The sequence below is a fragment of the Nannospalax galili genome, unplaced genomic scaffold, assembly GCF_000622305.1.
Source record: "Nannospalax galili isolate Female #2095 unplaced genomic scaffold, S.galili_v1.0 scaffold675, whole genome shotgun sequence".
In the NCBI taxonomy this organism is placed as follows: domain Eukaryota; kingdom Metazoa; phylum Chordata; class Mammalia; order Rodentia; family Spalacidae; genus Nannospalax; species Nannospalax galili.
In genome coordinates, this window is record NW_008337205.1 from 865,045 (window position 1) to 886,430 (window position 21,386).

The following is a 21,386-nucleotide window of genomic DNA, read 5'->3' on the forward strand; positions in this document are numbered from 1 at the left end:
AGGTGAATCACTGTGAGATTGAGGCCAGCCTGGTCTACATAGTGAGTTCCAGGCCAGTTGGTGCTACAGGGAGACTGTCTTAAAACAAAAACCTAAAAATGTAGAATTCTTCAAAGGATGCATCTGGGGGCTCCAGAGATGGTTTAGTGGGTAAAGTGCTTGCTATGCAAACATAAGGACCTGAGCTTGATCCTCAGCATCCACATAAAAACCCAGGTGTGGTAGGGCACACATGTAACCCTGGGCCAGAAAGGTGGAAACAGGCAAATCCCTGAGGTTCACTGTCTAGCCAGCCTATCTAGCTGAAAAGGTGAGCTCCAGGTTCAACAAGAGACTCTGTCTCAAAAAATAAGATGGAGCCACTGAAGAAATGGCTTAGCAGTTAAGAGCACTGGCTGCTCTTGCTGAGGATCCAAGTTCAGTTCCCAGCACCCACATGACAGCTCACAACCATACATAACTCCAGTTCCAGGGGATCCAATGCTCTCTTTTGGCCTGCATAGGAATTGCATGACATGGGTATACTTACATACATGCAGTCAAAACACTCATACACATAAAATAAAAAATTCTTTAAAAAAAAGAAGATGGAAGGCAACTGAGGAAGACACCTAACATCATACATACACACAAACCAAAACCATGTGTACATATATATATATGCATATTATATATGCACACATGTATACATAAACACACACACACAAACACGGGTATGTATATATACTAGATCTTTCTCCTACTTCCATCTTTAATGTGCCCCAGGAATAGTGAGTAAATCCATGTTCAGAAGCCCACCAACCTTTGAGCAGGTATCCGACGGCATAGAGGAAGACCAGCCCATGCAGGTTTGAGGGGCAAACACAGCAAGGCACTACATAGTCACTCACTCTTCATTCAGGTTAAACTGCCACAACAGAGCAGGAGGAAGGAGGCTCTGATGAGGAGCTCAGGTCCCCCTCCCATACACCAGAGAGCTGGCCAGTGAAAGAGAGCCTGTCAGGAGCTGAGGCTCCATTGGGCCCCAGGCTGATAGGAACAAGCTGCCCTGCTGGCTGCTTCCATGGAAACAAGGTCAGGCTGGCAACAACAAGGCTGGCTTTAAAAGAGCCACCTGCCTTGGGGAAGGCTGACACACTGCCCTTTCTCTTCTGACTTTTCAAATTTGCAGTATGAAAACAAAACAGATAGAGCTGTTGGCCATAGAGGAGTATGGGACCCTTCTGATAGACCCTGGACTGCTAAGAGATTGGCTGTGTGGCTCTGACAAGTCATTGTCCTTTTCTGGGCTTGAAGAATGGGCCAGGATAAGTCTATATACTGAGACACATACTGAGACAGTGCGATAATATTATCACTCAGGAGCGCCCTTGGACCAGGTAGGGATAGGGATCAGTCTGGAAATATCTGGCTAATAGCACACAGCAAGCAACAAGTGCACACCAAGCAAATATGCCCAATCATGAACTTGGGAGGATCCAAGGTGTCAGTTTCCAGAGCTTAGAAGATTGAGAGAAAACATGGGGAGTGGGGGGGTGGAGGAATTCAGTGAAGACCTGAGTGATTGAGAAGCCTACTCTCACAGCAGTGCTGCTCCGCCTCTGCCCCCACCCCAGAGCTGCTGGGACAGTGCCTGTCTTGCTCTTGGGTCATTTCCCTAGCCAACAATAAGTAAATCTTCTCCCACTCACGACACAAGAACAGAAGTGGGCCAGCATTATCCACACCAAATCCTCATCCTTCATGAATACTCAAAGTCAATGTGTGTGTGTCACGTGACCACCCACCCACTACTAGCCTATCAGGTCATCACAGGGTGACAGTATACAGCTTTAACCAAGCCAAGGGGGTAGAGGTTGGGGATCCTGAGATAAGTACAGTTTGACTCATCACTCCCAGGGCCAGCAAGATGTCTCAGTGGGTAAAAGTGCTTGCTGCTAAACCTAAAGACCTGAGTTTGATCCCTAAGATCCATATGGTAGAAGAAGATAACTGACTTGTTGCAAGTTATTCTCTGACTTCTGCCATGGCACATGCACACTCCCTTCCAATATCCATAAATAAATAAATATAAATAAACGCAAAAGAAATCACTCCCCATGGCTGGGTATGGTAGTGAATAAATATCTATAATTGAAGCCCTCAGGAAGCTGAGGCAGGAGGAAAGTGACCAGCCTGGACAGAATATGACTTGAAGCTGCCCCTGACTCGCAGATCCTGGACAAAGGCTCTACCAGTAAGCCACATTCACAGCCCCTCTGGGTGGCCCTACCCACTTTCCCACAGGTACCCACAGAAGACAGAGTGCTGAATGAGGGATCTCAATGGTCCTGCAGCTGGGCCTCCTCCATCCATGCACCCTGATCTCCAGATCCAATCTGTCCCCCGAACTGCCACTCATATGTTCCCACTGTGCCTGTGGCCCAGCCCTTCCTCTGCTGCCTCTTCATCCCAGCTGAGCACTGCTGTGGTTTATTCCTTTCCTCGCAAGGAACACCCGGCAAACCCCACTGTACTCTGGCCAGAGCAGACTTGGAGCAAACCATGAGTTTGCTTTGGAAAGGAGCTAGTAGGGAAAGCTGGAAGGAGTTTTTGGGCGATAAACACCTCCGGCTTTCCTGATGCGGTGCTTTCCCTTGCTGGAAGAGAGTTCTGGGACAAAACCATGAGTCTCCAAACCAGGAAAACAGGGTCCTGGGGACAGGGAATGAGGAATGATCTGAAGGTGATTGTGGGAAGGAAATTTCACAAGGTGCTGTAAAAACTCTCACCTACTGAAAACAGCACCACTGCTGCTGGGCAAGGTGGGCAGGAGCTCAGAGTTGGGAAACCCTGCACTTTGGCAGGAAATAAATAAGAAATACACCCCCAAAGCCTAGAGAAGAGACATGTTTTGAATCCAAATGAAATTAGTCTCTAAGTGCAGAGGGCTTTCTAAGCAATGTAGCCAGAATAAATACCTCTACTGATTAACAAGGAAAACCAGGTACTTTAAGAAAACCAGCATCATCAGGAGACTGAGACAGGAGCATAGCAAGTCCAAAAGCCAGCCTGGGTTACATGGAAAGACCCTATCCCCCAAACCAAAACAGGGCTGGGGAGATGTCTCAGTGGGTAAAGCGGTAGCCACACAAGGTCGTGTTGAAGCCCCAGTGATCACATAAAGTTAATGTAGCAGCAGACATCTGTAATCCAGAACTCATCCAGCAACAAGATGGGACCTGGAGACAGAAAAATTGCTGGGTGCTCTTGGGCCCACTAGCCTGGTGTAAGCAGTAACGAACAGTAGGAGACCCCATCTCAAAGTGGAAGGTAAGAACCCACACCCAAAGCTGTCCTCTGGCTTCTACACTCACACCTACAATATGTACCCATACACACATACAGAGAGAGAGAGAGAGAGAGAGAGAGAGAGAGAGAGAAACAAAGACAGACAAAGACAAAAGGCCAGAACAAGTCAGTAAGGTATGACTGTGATGACTGTGTACACTAATTCCAGCACTAGAGAGGCAGAGAGGCAGGAAGAGCAAGAGTTCAAGGCTAGCTTGTGCTACATGGTAACTGTAAAGCTAGCCTGAGCTATATGATGAAACCCTATCTATATTTTTAAAATATTTTATTTATTATTTTTTATTTTATGTGTATGAGTGTATTGCTTGCATGTAGGTATTGCATTGTGTGTGCAATGCCCACAGAGAACAGAAGAGGCCATCAGATCCCTGGAACTGGAGTTATGGACAGTTAGCTGCCATGTGGGTGCTGGGATTCGAACCTGGATCTTTTGCAAGAACAACCAGTGTTCTTAACCGCTGAGCCATCTCTCCAGCCCCAAAACCCTGTCTATTTTTTTTTAAATCATCATATACAAAGCCTTAATTCAATCCCCTGCATTGCAGTACAAAAACCAAACAATTCACAAAGAAAAAAAAAATCAAATAAGCTATCCTTAAAATACCCAACTTTGGTGGAAAGACCTTCCAACTTGTATTCTACCATATAACCTGACTGTAGGTAGGTCATAAAGAATGGGTCAAATTCTGAGATACAGGACCATCGTTGGTTTGGTATTTTTATATTTTTGCTACATAGCAACCTAGGCTGACCTGAACCTCTGCATCCTCCTGCCTCTCAAGCATTGAGATGACAGGTGTGCAGCACTGAGCCTGGCTAAGACCATCCTGAGTCACAGGCATCTGTTTTCAGAGGGAACAGGCCTAAATTGCAGGAAGGCTCTCCTCAGGCCACAGTAATTCCCATTCTGAATGGCCCTGTAATCTCAATGGCTGAGAGGCAGGTTCCATATGAAACATCATTAACCAGACAGGGGGTGGGGGACAGCAGGGAGGACTGGCAAATAAAGCAACCTTCCTCAACAAGCCATAAATGGCTTTTTAAGGACCCTTAAGTCATTTTACAAGGGACTTTTTTCCCCCTTCTTATCATTTCAAAGCAATAAAGCTCTACAGATCTTATAATTTAGGGTTAGAAAACAATGTTTAAAGGATTTGTTTTTGTTTTCCAGTGCTGGAAATAGAACCTAGGGCTAGGGATGTGCTCTACTATGCTGCTAGGCTCCTAGCCCCTTACTGGGAGGTTTTAGGCAAGAGCTCCAGGGCTGAGCCATATCCCTGTCTCCTTACTGGAGGATCCTAGGAAAGCACTCTGCTACTCAGTCCATAATGATGTTTTCCAATGTATGTTTAAAAACTACAGTGTTTCAGCCAGAGTATGATGGCACACTTGTAATCCCAGTACTCAGCAGGAAGAGGCTGAGGGATGAGGACCTCAAGGTCATTATGGGCTACAACAGAAGTTTGAAGCCAGCATGGTCTGCGTGAGACCCTGTCTATAATAAGGGGGGGGGGGGAGAGAGAGAGAAGGGGAGAAGGGAGAAAGAAGGGGGAGAGAAGGAAGGAGGAAGGGAAAAAAGAAAAAAATTAAAAAGTGAAATGTTTTAAAGGTAAACCACAAACATATGAACAGACTTTGAACATTTCTATTTGTGTTAAAGAAAAAGAAAACTAGTGAGTAAAGTCAATGAATGGATTATATTTATCTTCATTTTATAAGTAAGACTGTTGCCAGCAGTCAAAAAAATTTAAAATGGCTAAATAAGAGATTTCTTCTTTTCTTTTTGTGTTGGTACTGGGGGCGAAACTCAGGGCCTCACTAATGCTAGGCAAGTGGTCTACCACCAAACTATATATACCCAGCCCTTCTTTTTAAAAAATTTTTGAAACAGGGCCTCACTAGTTTCCCCAGGTTGGCCCTGATTTGACCATCCTACCTCATCCTCCCCAGTAGCTTCATGTATCAGCATGCTTAACTTACAGATTTTTTTTCTTAAAATGGAGAGAGAGACAGACAGATAGACACACAGACTGACTGATTTGGGCACATGCCACAGTACAAGTGTGGCGATCAGAGGATAACACTCAGGAGTCGGTGCTCTCCTGCTGTGGGTTCTAGGGATTGAACTCAGGTTCATGGGAGCAAATGCTTTTTACCTGCAGAGCCATCTTCCTGGCTCAGATTTCTATTCTTCTATTCAAAGTGAAGCATACTGAAAGTTATATTATCGTACAATCTTAATATCAGACTCAGTCTCTTCTACCAGTCTTAATTTGAAAAGAAAGAAAACCTGAAGTCCATTAAGCAGCCCACAAGTTGATAATAGGAGAAGGTTATTTACCTGAGGAAAAAGTAAGCACACCCAGCTCCAAATTCTAAGAAAAACAAACAAACAAACAAACAAACAAACAAAACCCCTTTCAAGGCTGGAGAAAGACAGTTCAGTGAGTGAAGGTGATTACCACCCAAATCTCACATCTGAGTTTGATTCCTGGAACCCAAGGTAGAAGGAAAGAGCCACTCTCAAAAGTTACCCTCTAATCACCACACATGTGCATGAGTGCACACACACTAATCATAAATAAATTGTAATAAGTAAAAAAAGCTCATTATTAAAAACAAAAATGTAAACTAAAATGCCCACTTATGTATAAATACAAAAGCTATGTATCTTTTTGAACCCCCCGAATCTCTACAGTAATGCCTGCCAACTAAAACACCTACTATGAATTTAGTAATGGGTTATGCAAACATAAATTACAAGGCCAGACATTTTAAAAGGGAAAAAAGGTGATTTATTGGCGTGCTGGAGACACAGCAGGATAGACACACTATTTCAATTTTCCACACAGTCCTCAATGCTGCAGATGTGCTAATGCAAAAAGAATTTCAGAGTGAAATGTCTCTGGGCTCCCGGACCCTTCTGTGTCAGTCCCTTTCTTAAAAAAGCTGGCCACCATTCCCACATTCATATTTAAGACAGCAATACATGGTCAAGAGCTGTTACCTGGCTATAAGTACAAATGGAGAGAGAGAGAGAGAGAGAGAGAGAGAGAGAGAGAGAGAGAGAGAGATTGATTCACAATTTTATTTCAGTAAAAAGAAAAGTATGACTTGTCAAGTTAGTGTTACAGTCATGAAGAGTCAAGCTGTGTGTTGTGCTCTTCATTTAGGGCTCCAACCTGCTCTGATCATGTTTTTATCTTCCTTCTGTGTCCTCCCACGTACACATTCACTGATTGCTTTTTCTGGCCTCATATCACTGTGAGAAACAGTATTTTTCTTTTATAAAGCCATTGTTTAAACATCAAGATGGCTCAGTGGGTAAAGGAGCTTGCCAGCAAGTTTCACAACCCAAGTTCGATACCCGGGACAGGGTGGAGAAAGTCGACTTCCATAAATTGTCCTCTGACCTCCACACTTGCACAACAGTACTTACACATGCTTGTACATACACAAATAAATAAATGTAAAAATTTTTAAATAATAGGTGAAATATTGTTCATGGGATGGTTATACACAAATTTAAAATATTCTTGTCTTCGACTTTTACTTCAAGGCAATAGACGTCAGCTCCCTCCCCACTTCCTCAGAGAGCAGGCCATGAGAGCAGTGTAGGGCTGGTGGAAATCCCTGAGAACACCATAGGAGAAATTGTCATGTTTCATCACTTTGTGATGATAAGTGTCGGTAAGTGGCTGGTAAATGTCTTCTAAGACATAGAAAACTGGTTTATTAAGCCTCTATCCAGGAGTCTAAAAACATCCTAAAACAAAACACGCAAAAAGCATGCCCCTGCCACACATACATATACAGATGCAGTATGGGTTCCTGGCTCTTTTGATTATGTGAACATACCTGACCCAGGGGAAGCAGGCTACGCCAAGCCCCATATTTCACACAAACCAAACAGCCAATAGACAGTAATGGCTCTCAGCTACTGATGACCTGGACCAAAGATGAGGAGACACTCCATCTTCCCCGGGAAACTGTCAGTGGTGGAGGCTGGGAGCTGACCTCTCACCCTGTCTTAATCACAGCCACCTATGATAACAGAGTGGGGTTTATTTTTATGCTTGGCTCCAGACAAAAATGATCAATCCTTCAGTTCTGACCATCATATGCACACAATGAGTTGGCCTAAGTGAAGCCCTTGTGAGTTTCCATGAGTCCCCCGAGCCTACATGGAATTAAATTCAACTAAGAATATGCAAAGCAACACAACAGAACTCTGAACGGTTCATTGAGTCTGTCCAAATCTACAAATTTAATGAAACTCCAATAAAAATCCATTTTAAAACTTCATTTAAAGAATAAGAATTTTCAGAGCCAGTCACAGTGGCAAGACAGACTTGTCATTATAGCTTCTTGAGAGGCTAAGGCAGGAGGACTGCAAGTTCAAAGTCTGCCTGGGTGACAGAATGAGTTCACTTAACCAACTCAGTGAGAAATTGCTGAGTATGCCTGTGGCTCTGTGTTCAACCCTAAGCAATGCAAAGACAGAAAAAGGAGAGAGGGGGGGAAGAAGAGAGGGCCGAAACAGAGACAGAGAAGAAATTATAATTTGGATAGTTGGGGACTTGGGTAAGTGGTAGAATGCTGATGTAGTAATTTATGAGGCCCTGGGTTTTGTCCCCAGTACTAAAAAGATAAAATAAACAAGACTTTTCCAAAATGGAACTAAGTAAAAGAGTCTACAGTTGCATGGGAGAACAAAGTGGCAGACACAGTGCACATAGCACTGAAGAGTGATGGGCATAGGGCCCCTCCAGATATGAAACTCATCAATGACATGGAAAACACTAGAAGAATCAAAACATCATATGGTTGGAACAGACCAGAGACATTGAGGTGGAATGTGGTGGCTGACAAAGGACAAATGTATTGGGGCAACTCACTGGGGACAGGTAGACTGTATAGTCTCGATCACTGGTTCTAAGAAGGACAAAGGGCTCAAATGGAAGAGGAAAAACTGAGGCCCCAACTACCACCATCCACACAAGATTGCATAGGACTGGTACAGAAAGCAAGAACCACCACTGCAGAAAGCCCACAAGTACCCAGTGGCATTGGCACAGGGGAGAGTTCTAAAACAAGATTCAGAGCAGCTTGGGGATATGGCTCAGTCTGTAGAATGCTCATCTAGCATGTAGGAATCCCTGGGTTCCATCCCCAGCACCACACAAACCTGTTACGGCAATGCAACCTGTAATCCACCTGTAACGTGGATGCAGGAGGATCAAAAGTTCAAGATCAGCCTCAGTTACATAGGAAGATGAGGCCAGTCTTTCCTAAGTAAGAATCTGCCTCAAAACAAGCAAACAAACAAACAAACATAAGATTCAGAATAAAAGAAACCTTATACGGAAAAGAAGATAGAAAAAAAAAAAAGAAAGAAAGAAAGAAAATGGAGAGAATTCACACTGGGGACTCCAGAACTCCCTACTCATGGATGCCATGGCAGCAAACCACTCAATAGGAAAATGGGCAAAAGATAGTAACAGGAAAGACAGGAGAGGAAACTGAACAGGCCACTCCCAGAACAGAAGGCCGTCTGCTAGCAACAGAAAGATGAAGTCCACAAGATTCCAATTCATATTCATCCAATGAGCACAGCTCAACTAACAGGTGCTATCTGGTGGAAAATATTTTCAGAGCAGAAGTGTGCCCTGTACCTTAGGAATGCAATGTTCCCATGGTGCAGTGTGGGTGCTAGTGAGGGAAGAACTGATCCTACCAGCCCCAATGCTGGGTACCTCAGCAATCACTGAGCCATTAACTCAGGAACACTTAGAGCATTCTTGGTAGCCGACCCTCTTTACCCCATCTTGTGTGTAGTGGATAGATGCGGGCTTCAAAGATCCTGCTGCTCACTTGAGGACCTCTCACATGTGAAGTGGGGAGCTAAAAAGAGGCAGCCTCTAGAGTGGGGAGTGGCCTCTGAACATAAACTAACACTCTAAGAAGCAGTTCTGACTCTTCCCTAAATGCTCAGGGAAATAAATGGCCTTGGAAGCCAGGGGAGGATGGAGGCAAGGGAGGGCACAGGCAGAGTGTGATGGCATGGGGCCAGGCCCCTCTGTGGCATAAAAGGCTCTGGGATTCCAACCCACAAGGCACTGCATATCCAGAAGGTGGCTATGGGGTGTGTGACTCTGGAAGTGCTCAACAGGAACCTATGCCAATGTGGATGAACCTACAGAAGACCTGCCTTAGTACATGCCTCCCGCCAAGTTTGCCATTTGGCTAGGATACATGAGGTGGGTTGATGTCCTCTCTGGGCCTCAGTTTCCCTCTGTACCTAGTGGAGGGGGGATCCTAGTCATTAAATAAGTTCAGGCACATAAGAGTGTTTGGCTGAAGGTAGACATGGTAGCATACACCTTTAATCCCAGCACTGAGAAGCAGAGGCAGGCAGATCTCTGAAAGATCAAGGCCAGTCTGGTGTACATAATGAGTTCCAGGCTTGCTGGAACTACAGGGAGACCTTGTCTCAAAATGAAAACAAACAAACAAAAAATCCAAAACAACAGCAAAAAGAGTATTTGGCTACAGCTGGGTAAGATGGTGCATGCCTACAGTCCCAGGCACTGGGGAAGGCAAGTTAGGAGTTCAAGGTCATCCTTGGCTATATAGTAAATTTGAGGCCAGCACAAAATACAGGAGACCCTATTTGGAGGGGAAAGTGTTTGGAAAAAAGCTATACATATAGATAACTCTCCACATCAACTGCTGTCATAAGCCATCCCTGTTGCATCCCTGAAAGTAGTTACCAGGGACCAGAGAGGGACCAGAGAGAATAGCATCTTCCTGAGGCATTCAGGGTGCCTACAAATAACAGGATCTCTGCAAAGACCTGTGTACATGTAAAGACTCCTGAACAGGAAAAACCCAAAGGAAGCTGGCCATAGCTGTTTCAGGGAGACCTGTGCCTAGGTCTTGGATGCACAGGACAGTAGGAACCTACAGAGAGAGGAGAAAGGCAGCAGAGGCTGGTGCATTTCTCAGCGTGTTCTACACAGTTGGCAAAGGTAAAATATCATGGATAAATTCTCTGAGCATTTAACAGCTGTCAAAGGAAAGGTGAATACAGCTGTCAAAGGTGATGGGACTTGCTCAGGTCCCAAACTGAGCCAACAGCAGAGCCAGAATTTGCCCCAAGTGCTCTGATTCTCAATTAAAGATTCCTTTAGGAACTGCAACTAGACCATGGCTGCTAAATTGCCAGGCTACGAACAAAGTGGCTTTCACCTCTCAATCAGGCCTGGACTGTTCCATGTAGGGTCAGGTTTTATACAATTCACATTTGCAAGTTAAGACTGGCTAATGGGTTGTGGTCTATGGTGACTCACACACCCCAGACCTCCTAGACTTTTGGTGGCACAGGCCTGTAATCCTAGCTACTTAGAATACTGGAGCTGACAGAATACAGGTTCAAGGCCAGCCTGGGGTATATAGCAAAATCTTGCCTCAGAATAAAAATTTTAAAAGAAGGGATATAGCTTAGAAGTAGATCACTGGCCTAAAATCTCCCAGTGAAGGTCTGGGTGTGGCTAAGTGGTAGAACACTTGCCTAGCATCCAGGAGGCTGTAAGTTTCATCTCTAGTATTCAATAAATAAACAAGATAAAACAAAATATACTCATGAACTCAATGTTGCACTTCAAAGCAGTCAATTTTCATACAAGAACATAGTGGCCACACTATTCTGGAAGCACTACAACCTAGCATCTGACCCTGGGGGTGGCCACCATCAAAATTCCAAGCCATGTGAATCTCGTTACAGTCCTTTCCTTTCCACAGCTGTTAAATTCTCAGATAATTTGTCCCTGCTGCTTAAAATAGCCTGCTAGAGACTGCCAGACACATGGAGAAAGCGGCACACAGCTCAGGAAGGAAGGGCCCAGACTCTTCAGTGAGAGCTGGAGACTCTATCTGTTGTTCACAGAGAGAGTGTGACACCCCATGGGATCTTGGAATGGTCCTGCTGTTCCCAGGCAGTCATGATGGAAGAGACACTAAAAGATGAACTCTTTACCAAACACCTAAGAATTCTTTCTTTGCCAGCATTCATGAGCTGGGGCTTTCTAACATCCAAGTTCAATGGCAGCCCCATGTCATACAATGGACTCTCATGTCTTTCTGCTAAACATGATTGGGACTTTAATTTGAAGGAACCCATCATTAAGCAACCTGCCCAAATTTAGTGGTGGCTTTGAAGTCTCTACTGGAGGCTGTGTGTCTGTGTTTGGGGGTAAGGAGACTGCAAATGGATGTTTTTCATTCATAAGACTCAAAAACCACCCCTCAAGCCCACCAGCACCCTCACCCATTCATGATCACTCACTACTGTATTATCCTATCGTTTGTTTCTGGTTTTGCCATGTTGAAGATTGAACCTCAGGCCTTGAATGTGCTGGGCAAGCACCCTACCACTAAGTAACATCCCCAGCCCAGTGTATACTTTATTTTTGAGACAGGGTCTCATCAAGATGCCCAGGCTAGTTATGAGGTCCTAATTCTGCCTCAACCACTGTAATAACTGGGGTGATGGGTCTGTGCCACTAGGTCAGCTCTGTTTCAGTTTTTATCTCCACCTAAATCACCTGACCCCCAGTGTCATTTGTTTAGGTTCTGCTAGAAGCTGAAACCTTCACTGTACCTGTCAGGCCCATAGAAAGGGCTCAGGGCTCCTTGTAAAAGGAAGGGAGACGGGGAAGGGAAAAAAGCATTTATTGGGCACTTACTAATGCTCTGTATACTTTTTACTTCATGTCACCCTCTAGCAGCTGCAATATCAGAGGCTGAGCACCCATAATCCCAGCACCTGGAGCTCAAACACACTCTACACATTTTGGACTTGGCAGCACTGTAGATTTCAGATTAGGGATATGCAACTGATAAAGTCTACAGAAATATTCCCAAATCTGAAATCTCCAAAATCTGGAACACTTCTACTCCAAGCCTTTAGGATGAGGCTATAGGTGAGGCTGTATCAAGTCTCTGTGATTACAGAAAAGGGGTACAAGGGTCAGAAGAATGAGGAGCCTCACTCGGCATCAGTAGGCCTGGCCTGGGTGTGGATATTTACCTTCCAAGACCCCTGGAACTAGGCAGAGAGCAGTTTGGCAGATGAAGGACATGGGCTGAGCTTACGTCTCCATGGCAGAGGTCCAGGTGCTCCTACTGGGAATAAAGGCCTGGCTAGTGCTCTTGTGTTTGCTTGTACACAGTCCGATGAATCTCTCCAGTCTTCAGGCCTCCCCGTTGCCCTCCCAAACCTCCCCATGGGGTCTTTCCAAAATTTGGAGGAAGAATGTGACTTGAACTGCACTTGGTCCTGTATCAGGACAGCTTTTCCCTGGGGTCTCCTAAGAATCAAGAAAATAATCTTTACATTTCTATACTAGTTCAATGTGTTTAACTGGTAACAGCTAAAAGTTCCCATTTAAGCTGGGTGTGGTGGCCCATGCCTTTAGTCCCAGCACTTAGGAGGCAGAGGCAAGTGGATCTCTGTGAGATCGAGGCCAGCTTGGTCTACACATAGCAAGTACCAGGCTAGCTGGGGCTAAAGGGAGACCCTGTCTCAAAAAGACCAAAAAAAGTTCCCATTTAATTTTTAAGCTTTCTCTAGTTAAAGTCTTACTGCATTGTAACTGAATGGTGGGTGGTTCTAGAATGATTAAACACCCCAAACTGATTACTGACTTTAGGATTCTGTAGACACTACAGTGACCCTTTCACAAAGAAGCAGAAGTGCACAGGTACCTTCACACAGGGAACCTCTTTAGGGAAGAAAAAAATCAAATCAAAAATCTACTCAGAAAAAAATTTATTGAAGATAATAATAGGCCAGTGTAGCTAACTTAGTGAGACTCTGTCTCAAAATAAGAAGTAGGCTTCAGAGGTAGCTCAGTGAATAAATCACTTGCTATGCAAGCATGAAGGCATGGGTTTGAATCCTGAGCACTCAGGCAAAAATCCAGTTACAGTGGAGCATGCCTATAATCCCAGTGTTAGTGAGGTAGAAATGAGAGGAACTATGAACTCACCAGAGTACTGTGAATAGGTCCAACACCCTATCCCCCAATGGCTGCTTGCTTATGGCAGATGGCAGGAGTGTTCATGTCCCCAGCGTGTAACTAGCTCAGAGGTCCTCTAGGCCCCACTGTTCTTGCTGAGAGGTCCATGTTTTGCAGGACATTACTGGTCTGCCTTCTTCCCTAACAGACAGTCTATGATGTCAGGACCATGTACAGGTTTGTAGTGCATCTGACTGGATGTACTGGATGTGGGACAGAAAACCTAGGCCAATATGTTTGCTTAGGTGAGCGTGGCAGCTTTGGTCTTGAGGAAGGACCGAAACAAAAGTGAAACCTACAGACAAACAGGTCAAATGGCACTTGAGGTATGCCAACAAGATGAAAGCAAAGACCTGCCAAATGTCCAGGAGGGCGCACATGGACGTGTACATGCGTACACACGCATGTCCATACACACAAAAGTGCACACACACACACACACACCCCACATGCACACACACACATACGCTCATACACCAAAAGCACTTATGTGCATATATACACACACAAAAACACATGCACATGCATACACAACACACACACATTCATGGAGACATGTGCATACACATATCAACCCCCCACATGCACATACACAAAAACATGAACACATTCACACACATGCAACACATACATGCACATCCACACATGTACATGCATACACATGCACACAGACACACGCGCACACACACACACAGGAAGCCACAAACAATGTCAACTTGCTGTTTGAAAGTTTGGGGTCATTGGGGCTGGAGAGATGGCTCAGCAGTTAAGAGGACCAACTGCTCTTGCACAGGACCCAGGTTTGATTCCCAGCTCCCACATGGCGGCTATGAACCATCCTTAACTCCAGTTCCAGGGGAATCTAAGGCCCTCTTCTGACCTCTGCAGCATTGCAGAACATGGGTACACTCACATACGTGCAGGCAATACACTTACACACATAAAACGAAAGCAATAAATAAAATCCTTTTTTAAAAAAGAAAGTTTGGGGTCACTTGCGGTTTCCCAGAACCTTTGCTGACCCAACTGGTTACAAGATCACCCTACCCAAGTGCTTTGTCTCTCCCAGACCCCCGATAGGCTGAGGCTCCCCCAAGGCTCCAGCCAGTCAGCTGCACATGAATGCAATGTGCCCCACCGGAGTGGCCACTTTATTTGAAGTGACTCTCTTTTTCCAGGCTGAGTCATTCTTGCGTGGCTATAAAAGGTAACCAAGCAGTGACTAAACACATTTGGGCCCCAGCCACAGTACGTATGACTACCCTCCACTCCTTTTTATTTTTTTACTCTAACACTAGGGCCTTATACTTTACTCTAAGCTGGCCTGGATCTCAGAGCAATACTCCTGTCTCAGTCTCCTGAATGAAGGCATCACTGGCATGAGCCATCATGCCTGGCTTCATCTTACTTCTGACTCCATGTCTTGACAATGCAAACTTAAGTTCCCAGTGACTACCTGCTCTGTCACCTCTGCCAAAAGCTAACCTGCAAGGAGAGATGGTGTGGGGCTTATCACTGCATCTGTGGCCTTGGAAAGTTCCTCCCCATGTGCCACCTGCTGAAGCAGAGCAGTCTTCATCAAATCTTGTCCCCTTCTACAATGGTGTAGAAGAGTTCCTACCATGTCACAGATGAAGATGCATCCCAAGCCTAGCCTAGTTTTGCAACTGCTACCCAAGGATGCAAACATCTACTAGGTTAGGTGCTGCACAGCTGTGATCCCAGTACTTGGGAGGTGAAGCAGAAGAATCAGCCTTACCTACAAAGTGAGTTTGAGGGCAATCTGGGCTAAAAGAAACCCTGTTTCAAAGGGAGGGAGGGAGGGTCTACATAGTGAGTTCTGGGACAGCTGGGGTTACAGGAAGACACTGTCTCAAAAAGACAAAAAAAAGAAGAGAGAGAAAGAAAGAAAGCAAAAGAGAGAGAGAAAGAGAAAGAAAGAAAGAAAGAAAGAAAGAAAGAAAGAGCTCACATGGATACACAACACACAGAACGAATAAATAAATGTTTAAAAAAAACAACAACCAGGCGTGGTGGCGCAGGCCTTTGATCCCAGCACTTGGGAGGCAGAGGCAGGCGGGTCTGTGTGGACAGGATAGGGACAGGATAGGGGATCTAAATACCATCAAATTATGCTGAATGAAAATTACAAAATTTTAATTAAAAAGAGGAAAAAATACATGCACAGACATAATGCACAATTCTTGTAATATAGAAAGTATCACTAACCAATATAGGCTATATTAAATTTCATACTATTTAAGAAGTGCATATTAAACATTGAAAAATAATTTTTACATACCTTAAAATATTTCAAGAAAGCAGAGGCAGCAGGATCTCTGTGAGATTGAGGCCAGCCTCGTCTATATATATAGTGAATTCCAGGCTTACTGAGGCTACAGGGAGACTGTTTCAAAAACCCAAAACCAAACAAACAATAAAACAAAAAACCTTTTTTTAAAGAATGGAAGGAAGGAAATGCCAAGGTAAAAATGCATTAGGGAGTGGGGAGCGGCTATGGAGATGGCACTTGCCACACAAGAGGACATGAATTTGGATCCTCACAACCCACATAAAGACAAACATGGGAGCACGCATCTGTAATTCTAGCATTCCTAGGGCGAGATGGGAGGCAGAAACAGAAGAATCCCTGGAAACTTGCAGGGCAGCTACATGGCATACAAGATGGAGGGTGAGGAGCAATGCCCAAGGTTGTCCTCTGACTTCCACAAATGTACACACACACACAGGCACACATTTCTTTTTTATGATGAAGAAAAAGCATTGGGGTGGGGTGGGGGGAAACGAGAAAAGGCTTGCTGCTTTCAACACAGAAGCCTACTGGCCCACTATAAACCTAAGTTGCCTGGAGAAGCCTTTCAGACAGACACCTGAGAAACAGTTGGAGGCAGAACTGGACCTCCAGTTCTGAGGGACAAGGACATGCCCTGAGGATAGTTTCACAACACGGCTGACACTGTACTACAAAGTTGAACAAAATGACCAGCGTGTCCAGGATCCTTCTAGAACCACGCAAAGCACTGAAGATACTTCTCTGGACTTTGAATTTTACACTTGAATCAGCAAAGTCCTGAAGCAAGAACATCCTAGCAAGACAGTCAGTGGTGTGGCTTCTTTGGCCCCTGTGAGACCTTGGGTTCCATCCTTAACATAGGAGAAAAAAGAAATCAACAAACAAGAAGGGATAGGGAGGGAAGGGGGGGAGAGAGGGAGAGAGCAAGAGCGAGAGAGACAGAGAGAGAGAGCGCCAGAGCAAGAGAGGGCTGAACAAGACTCAAGAAAGCAGAGTAAGCCAGGTTTAGAGGCTCACACCTTTAATCTCAGCACTTGAGTGGCAGAGGCAGGCTGAGTTCGAGTTCTATAAGAGCAAGGCCAGCTTGGCCTACATAGCAAGTTCCAGGCCAGATGAGGCTACATAGTTAGACCCTGTCTCAAAAAAAAAAGGCACCAAAAATAAATAAAAACTAAGTAGAGTGTGTTTTATCTACACGGAGAGTTACTGGGCCATTTGAGTCACCAGTCACCCAGAGAATACTGTGGCCATGGATGAGCATGTGATGTGGGAAAAGCTGCCACAGAAGATGCCAGCTATGTGAGCCTAGCATTAGCATGTTGTATCACCTGGTGGGAGAGATAAGAAACTTTGAAGAACAGGGATAGAATTTCCTTCCCAGGACCCAACACATAGAAAGGTGCTCCATAAAAATCTGCAAAATGATTAACTGCCAGTATAGAGCACCTCAGGGAATATTTTAAACTGATACTATTTATATTAATTAGTTTTAGGATTTTTTCAGTCCCCTAAGCTGGCTTTAAGAAGCAAAGACCAACTGCACCTAAGACACTGTGACATGTTAATATTTATTTAACTGGTCTATTTTATTTTTACATCATTGTGAATTGAACCCAGGGTCTCCCACATGTTAGGCAGCCCTCACTGGGGGATTCTAGGCAGGTGCTCTACAACTGAGCCATGTCCCAAGCCCCTTACAGGGGGATTCTAGGCAGGTGCTCTACCACTGAGCCATGCATTCTCAGCCCTCTTTTTACCTTCTATTTTGAGACAGGATCTCACTAAGTTACTTAGGCTGTCCTTGAACTCACTCTCTATTCCAGGCTGGCTTGGAATTGGAGATCTTTCTGTATTAGCCTCCTGAATAGCTGGATTGTAAATGTGTGCCACGAGGCTAGGCTTTCAATAATATTAACAAAGAAAGAATGGGCCCCAGGTACCAGTAAGCAGGTGGTTCTTCACAAGAACACAGAAACACATCTCTTATCACATACACGTCTTCACACATCCAGAAGCACAGAGCTCTGTGAACAGTCCCTAGAGTTACATTTTTTTGTCAATGATTACACAGAAAGTTTTATATTTTACTCAAAAACATGCACAGCCACTGAAGTCACCTGTAATAAAGAACAGGAAAAGCAATAGGCCCTCAAGATACCTGCTCAAAGCACAGATATTAATTCCATAATGAGAGCTGGGACAGCAAATCAACTGATGGAGTGCTTGCCTAGCATCACCAAGTCCTGGATTCCATCCCTCACTACAGATAAACCAGGCATGGTGGTGCATAATTGTGATCTCAGTGTTCAGGAGGTAGGGGCGGGAGGATCAGAAGTTCAACCATCTCCTCTCCTCAGTCACATAGTGAGTTTCAGACCAGCCTGGGCTATATAAGACCTTATCTTCAAAATTAAGCAAATTGGGGCTGAAGAGATGGCTCAGCGGTTTAGAGCACTGGCTACTCTTGCAAAGAAGCCGGGCTCAATTCCCAGCACCCACATGGCAGCTGACAACCATCTGTAATACCAGTTCAAGGGTATCCAATGCCCTCTTCTGACCTCTACAAACTGCAGGACATAGGTGCACTTACACACATGCAACCAAGACACTCATACACATGAACTAAAATAAAAATTAAGAAAATATTTTTAATTAAGTAAATTGAAATATATATATATTTGGGGGGGGTCTTTTTGAAGCAGGTTCTCCCTGTAGCCCCAGCTATCCTGGAACTCACTATGTAGACCAGGCTGGCCTTGAACTCACAGATATCCGCCTACCTCTGCCTCCTAAGTGCTGGGACTACAGGTGTGCGCCACCATGCCTGGCAATATAAATATTTTTTAAATCCATGGAGAATGAAGCTTTCTTGAGAATCTGTCCCCACCTTTTTTAAAGACCCTTTTGACTCAAAGAAAATGCAGAGAACTTTACTTATAAGTTGCATTCTATCTCTTATTACCAACTTTTTTTAGATTCAAATGATAAGAACAATATGTCTATGAATGTGTTAATCTGTCTATGAATGTGTTAATTTTTAAAGTATAACTTTAAAAATTCATTCTAGCTGAGGTGAGATAGAGACCAGCCCAATCTACACAGCAAGTTCTAGGCCAGATGGGGCTACAGGGAGACCCTGTCTCAAAAAAACAAAACAAAACAAAACAAAAAACAAACAAAAATTCAATCTAGAGAAAACATCTTTTAGTCTCCAGCCGGCTCCAGAGTCTGATCCAGTCATATAGAACCCCAGATATAATGGAGTCCTGGACACATGAGACCTCAGTCACAGAGTGACCCAGCCACACAGCACCCAAGCCATACAAGGTGAGGACTCAGTAACACAGTGACCCAGCAATGAGGTGCCCCAAGTACATGGGCGTGCCAGCCATTTGGGACCAGATCCTGTCCATATCTCAATGTTTCCCTAAAAGACTTGAGCACTTTACAGTCACAGTTTGAAAATGCCAAGCTGGGAGAATGCAAACTCCTTGACAAGACAGAAGCTTACTCCCTCTGAAACTTCCAATCCTGCACATCAGACTGGTCAGACATTCAACAGATACTGAGCAGAAATGGTCATCCTTCCCAAGATAATGAGGGACAGGGTCATTTCATCATCAAGAACACCATTGGCTGAGTCTTGCTATGCCAGCTCCCTGGAACCAGGGCCCTAGGACAAGGCCCTGGTCCTCCCTGGGCCAAATTCCCTGGCTATGCCCTCATGGACAAAGACACCTTCCCTGACCACAAACCACAGTTTTTTTATGTCTCCAAGCAAAGTTCTAAGCAACCTTCATTTTTACATATCTCATGTCTACAAGTTAAAGGCTACAGCAGATGGTAAGTTGTTGGTTGGTTGGTGAATGGCTTAGTTTTGTAGTAAAGTACAACCAAGTCTTGAAACCCCAAGTGAAGCTGATAGTTGAACACTGCAGCCCAATCCTGAACTCACCTGAGGCTCCACATGAATAGCACAGGCCCTCTCCAATGCTGTCAGCTACAGTGTGACCAGCCTGTTCAACATGCCCCATAAGACCCCATCTTTCCCCTCTGTGCCTTCCCAGAAGACTGACTGCATCCCCATTGCCACTTCCATCTAAAGTCCAGCCTTACAAGCCTTCAAATTTTTCAAGTAGAACATTCAAGCTCAAGTTAGATTGTAGTGATGAACTCTGGAGGTTGAGGCAAGGACTACAAGTTCAAGGGCCAGCCTGGGCTACAAACTGTCTCAAAAAATCAAAAGCAAACAACAACAAAACTGAAGTCCTGGAGATGCAGCTCAGTGGGAGAGTGCTTACTTCTTATGAATGAAGCCCTGGGTTCCACCCCCAGCACATAAACAAGGAATGATGGAACACACCTGTAATCCCTACACATGGGAGGTAGAGACAGGACCACACCAAAAAAAAAGGAGAAAGCGAGCTGAGTACTGGCATTCATCTCTCTTTGTCTCCTGACTGCAGCTACAATGTGACCAGCTGCCTCACACTCCTGACATCATGCCTTCCCGACCATGATGGACTGTGCCTTCAAACCGTGAGCCAAAGAAAAACCCTTCCTTCCTTAAGTTGCTTTTGTCAGGTATTCTGTCACAGCAACAAGAAAAGTCACTATACCTCCCAACACATTCGTAATAGAGAAAAACAGACTCCAGTAAACAGCATGCTTCCACTGCCCCTTACGATGCATGTGCAACCCAAGAATATCAAAACCTGGAGCAGAGGAAATGAGGCTGTACAAGAAACACTGGTGCAGTGCCATGGACTTAGCCACTTTGCTGGCCAGCATGGTAGAAGCAGGTCCAAGGCCCACTGCCCCATGATGTCCCTGTAAGGATTTCAGTGATATCCATCCAACATGGGGCCAGAGACTGGGATGGTGGGAGGGTCTGACATTGCTCATATCATGGCCTGTGCAATGCCTGCCTTTGGTATCAGCTGGCACTCTACTGACTCTGACAACTTGTCCATTTCGATATCCCCACAGCCTGGGTGGGGCGTATACTCCACCAAGATGGGGTTGGTGACATCAGAATAAAAAGGAAGTATTTTCCCACTCATTTGTCTGATAAAACTAGGAAATGTCTTTGACTTGTGTTCTAAGTATTTCCAGGGATCATGAGACCCCCAGGTGAGGACTGTGATGTGGCCCCAGCTCACCTCTGGAGTGTTCTTCTTGAATTCTCGGCTCTGCTCGATGAGCCGCTTTCTGGACTGTTCGCTTTCATCTTGCCGGTTTGCCAATACTGTTGCGGTGGCATCAAGTTCTCTCTATGGGGAAACCGAGAGAGAAAAAGCAAGATTGTAATTTGTGGTTTCTAGTAGAAAGGATCATGTAGTGTATTGGGCCTGAACAATAAGGCAGGACCCAGAAAGTGAGGCTCAGGGACAAGGGTACAGACTGTGAGCATAATCCACCCACATAGCATGAGTTGGAGAACACCAAACTGGCTCAGCATGCCATGCTGTGCACTGAACAAGTAATTACTTCCTTTGGTAGTGAATGCAGAAAGTCTCCCCGCTAAACCAGAGTTTGGTCAGTGTCCTACTTTTTTCACAGCCATTCTCCTGAGTTCTGGTCTCCTTGCCTGACACAGTGCTTCCCCATACCCCCAGGGACTCTGGCTGGCTGGCCTT

The 21,386-nt window shown here is 44.9% G+C and overlaps 1 protein-coding gene across 11 annotated transcripts in view; it reads right to left on the reverse strand.

The window, feature by feature from the left end:
• The window catches only part of Cux1 (cut like homeobox 1), a 379,665-nt gene that overhangs the window by 271,186 nt on the left and 87,093 nt on the right, over positions 1-21,386 (reverse strand). For all 11 annotated transcript variants that reach the window (XM_029563184.1, XM_008832298.2, XM_008832297.2 and 8 more), the window contains exon 2: positions 20,910-21,020. In XM_029563184.1, coding sequence (XP_029419044.1) covers positions 20,910-21,020 — 111 coding nt within the window. The remainder of the gene's footprint in view (positions 1-20,909; positions 21,021-21,386) is intronic.